At 53.8% G+C, this 6,391-nt stretch overlaps 1 protein-coding gene across 1 annotated transcript; it reads left to right on the forward strand.

Moving 5' to 3' along the window:
* Positions 1-360: 360 nt before the first annotated feature.
* Positions 361-861, forward strand: LOC311240527 (protein LDOC1-like; the record flags this gene model as incomplete). Its single annotated transcript, XM_084329106.1, has 1 exon — positions 361-861. One exon carries the CDS (start codon positions 361-363, stop codon positions 859-861), a length of 501 nt encoding a protein of 166 aa, XP_084185232.1.
* Between the last annotated feature and the right edge of the window lie 5,530 nt (positions 862-6,391).

The following is a 6,391-nucleotide window of genomic DNA, read 5'->3' on the forward strand; positions in this document are numbered from 1 at the left end:
GCTGACCAGAAGTCGTTGTGGTGTTAAACACCACAACCCAGGTACGACGTCTCTGCCTAAAGCTCTGCTGAAACCTGCTCTTGTATTCCCTTGCTCTAACCCGTTTCTCCTGTGCCCCAGGATCCCCATTCCAGTGCGCCGTTCTGCCTGGAAGTTCCATACAGAGCAAGAGGACCACTTGCTCTCTCGCTGCCCGCAGCCGCAGCCCCAAGAACACTAACCCCGTTCTATTCCCCCCAATTCCTGTTGAACTGCTGTGTGCAATTAAAACCCCTTGAAACGCTCCATTCTCCTCTCCTGTGTGTTCAGCAATTGGGCTGTGTTCTAGACCAACTTCTCACAGAACACCATGACCCAAAAATGACAGCACCAGCTGCACACGAGATCGAGGAATGGAGGAAATTCCAGAAGCAGTCTGTGAGTATAATCAACGGCCAGTCCGCCCGTGTAGACCAACTCGCTCTCTCCATAGACACCGTCACGGCTCAGCTGGCCGCCCTCGCCCTCGACTCCGCGGAGCGAGAAAGACAATATGACCGTATCGAGGCACACGTCGCACGGCAAGCTCCACCAGACTCTCCCCCCGCTGCAGCGATTCCCCCGCACAGGGAGCCTCCTGTCCCCGCACCAGAGCGCTATGACGGAAGCGTCTCCAAATGCAGAGCTTTTATTTTTCAGTGCTCGCTAGTTTTTGGACAACAACCACACACGTTTCACAGCGATAGGTCTAAGGTAGCTTACCTGTCGGCTCTGCTCACGGGCACTGCGCTGGAATGGGCCACCGCTCTCCACTTCAATGATTCCTTCCTCTGCGAGTCGTACTCTGCGTATATCGACGACATGCGTAAAGTCTTTGAATGAATGAATGAATGAATGAAAAATTTATTTAACAGATTGCAGAATGGGTACAATACAGTACGGCTCAATACACACAATTGTTAAGGGGATGCAGACCTGAGAAAGACGTTTGTCTTGTTTCCATCAGGGTCCCCCATTTTCAATTCATATAGACATTTATGACATACACAACATACATGACATTTATTGCATAGGGACATATAGGTATTTAGTACTGATACATTTGTGACTTAAACGGTATTCAAATATACAGTACTGTTACCCCTAGATCCTGACAGAGTATATACATATGATGGGGAGGGGACTGTACATTAGGAGGGGGTGGGTGGGTGGGAGAGAAATATACATACGGCGGGGAGGGAATATATACATGCGGTGGCTCAGATGGGGCCTCCGGCTTGTTTACGATCTGCCAAGGAAGTCGCTACAGGAGTATGTCTATACTGCGGCCAACTAGGTCACTCCGTTGTCTCATGCTCGCTTCGCCCAAACGACGGGACTTGGCAGTAACGCTGGGCATCTGTTCGAGTCTTGATATCGCTCCCAGCTCCGGCCCAAACATGCTATTCAGCGCCATGCTGTGTCTAAATAACCAATCGCTCCCGCTATCCGCCCTGGTCGACTCAGGGGCCGACGAGAACCTCATCGACGCTGGGGTAGTCTCCCGTTACCACATCGCTACTGACGCCCTGCCAATACCCCGTGACGCCAGGGGGTTAAACGGGAAACTACTCACACGAATAACTCGCCACACCGTACCCCTCCGCCTCCTGTTATCCGGAAATCATAGCGAGAATATTCGGTTTCATGTTACAAGCTCTCCCCACAATCCCATTGTCCTTGGCATGCCTTGGCTCAAGTTACACAACCCCGTCATCAATTGGCCTACCGGCCTAGTGACCAGCTGGAGCGCTCACTGCCACGTTGCATGCCTACAATCGGCTCGGCCGCCACTAGGGGCCGCTGGTTCTCACCTCCCCAACGAAAACATTGATCTGTCTGCTATCCCCCCTGCCTACCATGATTTAAAAGCGGTATTTAGCAAGCAACAGGCTCTCTCCCTGCCTCCTCATCGCCAATAGGACTGCTATTGATTTACTCCCCGGAGCGCCACTCCCCGCTAGTCGCCTGTTCAACCTCTCACGCCCAGAGAGGGAGTCAATGGAGAAGTACGTCCACGAGTCCTTGGCCTCAGGCATTATCACTCCCTCCTCCTCTCCTGTCGGCGCGCAGGATTCTTCTTCGTTTCCAAGAAGGATCGTTCCCTTCGCCCCTGTATCGACTACCGGGGTCTCAACAATATCACAGTAAAGAACAAGTACCCCCTGCCTTTAATCAACTATGCTTTTGAGCCCCTGCAAGGTGCCACCATCTTCACAAAGCTGGACCTCAGGAACGCCTATCACCTTGTCCACATCCGGGAAGGAGACGAGTAGAAGACAGCCTTTAAGACACCACTCGGCCACTTCGAGTACAAGGTAATGCCCTTTGGACTGACCAACGCCCCTGCTGTCTTTCAGGCCCTCGTCAATGACGTTCTCCACAACGTACTCAACCACTCCGTTTCCGTTTATTTGGATGACATTCTGATCTTCTCCCGCTCCATGGAGGAGCATGTCCAGCACGTCCGCCGGGTCCTCCAGCGTCTTCTGGAGAATAAGCTGTTCGTCAAGGCAGAGAAGTGTGAGTTCCACGTCTCCTCCATCAGCTTCCTCGGCTACATCATTGAGGGTGGCAAGATCCGGGCGGACCCCAAGAAGATCAAAGCGGTGTCCGACTGGCCCCGTCCCACCAACGTCAAGCAGCTCCAACGCTTCCTGGGGTTTGCCAACTTCTATCGGCGCTTCATCAGGGACTACAGCCGGGTCGCGGCACCCCTCACCCAACTCACCTCGCCCTCCGTGCCCTTCGTCTGGTCCGACAAAGTGGACTCCGCCTTCGCCGAGCTGCGCCGGCGCTTCACCACCGCACCCATCCTCATCCAGCCGGACGCGTCCCGCCAGTTCGTGGTGGAGGTGGACGCCTCCTGCACCGGAGTGGGGGCGGTCCTTTTCACCGACCAGAGACTGCACCCCTGCACCTTCTTCTCACGCCGCCTAACCCCAGCCGAGGTCAACTATGACATCGGAAACCTGGAGCTCCTGGCGGTCAAACTAGCCCTGGAGGAATGGAGGCACTGGCTGGAAGGATCGGAGGTCCCCTTCCTGGTTTGGACGGACCACAAGAACCTCGCCTACGTCCAGACGGCCAAGCGCTTTAATTTCACCCTTACCTACAGGCCTGGTTCCAAGAACACCAAGCCAGACGCTCTCTCCCAGCAGTTTGTCCCCGAGGAGGGTCCCGCACACCCCGACACCATCCTCTCCACATCCTGCTTGGTGGCCGCCGCCACCTGGAAGACCCAGTCCATCGTCAGGGAGGCTCAGTGTGCCCAGCCGGACCCAGGTAACGGTCCACCTAACCGGCTTTTTGTCCCTGACCTTGTCCGCTCCCAGGTGCTCGAGTGGGTTCACGCTTTCCGGTTCGCCTGCCACCCTGGGATCGACCATACCCTGTCCCTGCTGAAACGACACTTCTGGTGGGTCTCCATGAGAGAGGACACCCGCGCCTTTGTCCTGGCGTGCACCATCTGTGCTCGTGCAAAGGCCTCCCATCGACCGCCCGCCGGGCTCCTTCGTCCGCTCCCTGTTCCCGGTCGGCCCTGGTCGCACGTCGCCCTGGACTTCATCACCGGCCTTCCCCTCTCACATGGTAACACAGCCATCCTCACTATTGTTGACCGTTTCTCGAAGGCTGTGCACTTTGTTGCTCTCCCAAACTCCCCTCTGCTGCAGAAACCGCAGACCTGATGGTACTCCACGTCTTCCGCCTCCACGGGATCCCGGCGGACATCGTCTCCGACAGGGGCCCTCAATTCATCTCCCAGGTCTGGAGGGCTTTCTGTCTGTCCCTGGGGGCCACGGTCAGCCTCTCCTCCGGGTTCCACCCGCAGACCAACGGCCAGTCGGAGCGGGCCAACCAGGACCTGGGATCCGCCCTCTGCTGCGTGACAGCCTGGGACCTCCGGCTGGAGCACCTTCCTGCCGTGGATCGAATACGCCCACAATTCCCTGTCTTCAGCGGCCATTTGGGCTACCAACCCCCGCTGTTCCCTGCCCAGGAGGAGGAGATCGCCGTTCTGTCGGTGCAGGACCATCTCCGCCGCTGCAGGAGAATTTGGGAGGACACAAGGGCCGCGCTTCTCCGCTCTACGGACCAGAACCGTCGCTTCGCCGACCGCCACCGGACCCCGGCTCCCGACTATCAACCAGGTCAGATGGTATGGCTCTCGTCTCGGGACCTGCCACTCAAAGCCGTTTCACGCAAACTGACCCCCCGTTTCGTTGGTCCCTACAAGATCCTGTCCCTCATCAATCCCTCTGTCGTCAGACTCTAGCTCCCCTCCCATATGCGAATTCACCCCTCCTTCCATGTCTCCCAGCTCAAACTGGTGGTCTCCAGTCCCCTGTCTCCCCCTGCTCCAGAGCCTCCTCCTCCGCTGGTCATAGACGACCACCCGGCCTACGTGGTCCGGGAGTTGCTGGACGTGCAATGCCGCGGCCGCGGCTACCAGTACCTGGTCGACTGGGAGGGCTACGGCCCGGAGGAGCGGAGCTGGATCTCCCGGCAGATGATCCTGGACCCAGACCTCGTCCGGGATTTCCATCGGGCCCACCCTGACAAGCCTGGGCCGCCGGGAGGCGCCCATAGAGGGGGGGGTCCTGTCATAGTCACAGCACGAGCGTACTTCACTCCCCCTCCTTTTCCCCTCACGTTCACCACACACTCCTCTTCGTCCCCCTCTCCTTCCACCACGCACTCCTCCTCATCCTCTCTTTCTCCATTCACCCCTCCATTCACCCCTCCATTCACCCTTATACGGCCAGCATCACTTCACTTCCCGTCACCTAGCCCAGCTGCACCTCATCCCTCTGATTCACACGCTGTCAGGCACCTCACTCCTCACAGCTGTATCCTATCCCCCGTTGATCGAGGATCCTACTTCTACCCCACGACGCTGACCAGAAGTTGTCGTGGTGTTAAACACCACAACCCAGGTACGATGTCTCTGCCTAAAGCTCTGGTGAAACCTGCTCTTGTATTCCCTTGCTCTAACCCGTTTCTCCTGTGCCCCAGGATCCCCGTTCCAGTGCGCCGTTCTGCCTGGACGTTCCATACAGAGCAAGAGGACCACTTGCTCTCTCGCTGCCCGCAGCCGCAGCCCCAAGAACACTAACCCCGTTCTATTCCCCCCAATTCCTGTTGAACTGCTGTGTGCAATTAAAACCCCTTGAAACGCTCCATTCTCCTCTCCTGTGTGTTCATCAATTGGGCTGTGTTCTAGACCAACTTCTCACACAAGGTGGAAAGAGCAGGTTTAGACATACAGGGATTAAATCATCTTTATCAAACAAATAACCAATACATGGTTATCAATTCGTTGGTGACCTCTAGCAGACTTTAAACATTTCCAAGCAGAATAGCAATCACATATTAGTCATGTTTGTAAATGAAAGGAATATACTGGCAATACATGATCAACCCTGGTCCAGTGCAATGACATTAAACTAGACAACACAAACAGTTGTTAATCAGAATCATGGTTTACTCACGCATTGCAATACACTCTCAGATGGGGCGGTGGGAGGCCAGACGGGGGGTCTGGCCTAATGTGATTTACACTGTTTCTCTTTTATATACTAGACATGACATCACAAGTTAGACTATGTTCAGCCAATCAGAGTTACATCCAAATATGTTTTCTTCCAATGAGGTATCTCGATACTAAAACAAGTCCCTGGGTATTTTCCACTCTGTCAGCCCAGAGACCTCCATTGTCCATATATGGGCGTGTTGTCCTTCAGCCCAAGGGCCCTTGTCGTCTGTGGCTTCTGCTTGGCTTCTCCCCCCAAAGGAGGATGAACAGATATTGACATTTCTTGTGTACCATTTGAATACTAAAGCATTTCTAATGTACATGGTTCGTGTAATGAATTATAGATATCCAGCATTAACACAGTGTATTCTTTATCTATGGTTCAATACCAGACATCAATACTAAGCATTCTGTAATTGAATTAAACTACCATAACAGACATTGGCAGTTTCAGTGATGAACCAACAGTCTGCTTGTAGTTTATTGTGTGTCTGTCTCTATTATGTAATTGTATGGACTACATGATAAACAGTTATTACCCAAGTCTAAGTTGCATACTCTTGTATAGTGAGAGAGAGAGAGAGAGAGAGAGAGAGAGAGAGAGAGAGAGAGAGAGAGAGAGAGAGAGAGAGAGAGAGAGAGAGAGAGAGAGAGAGAGAGAGAGAGAGAGAGAGAGAGAGAGAGAGAGAGAGAGAGAGAGAGAGAGAGAGAGAGAGAGAGATTATTTCTTTAGTTATTCTATATCATGACAATATTAAGTTTAGTCTTTTTCTTGTTGGTTGGTCCATGTCAACATTATCTCCTGTTCATTTTGTACTTTAAGGCTTAAGCTAACAC

This window comes from Notolepis coatsorum, assembly GCF_963971535.1.
Source record: "Notolepis coatsorum genome assembly, chromosome: 14".
In the NCBI taxonomy this organism is placed as follows: domain Eukaryota; kingdom Metazoa; phylum Chordata; class Actinopteri; order Aulopiformes; family Paralepididae; genus Notolepis; species Notolepis coatsorum.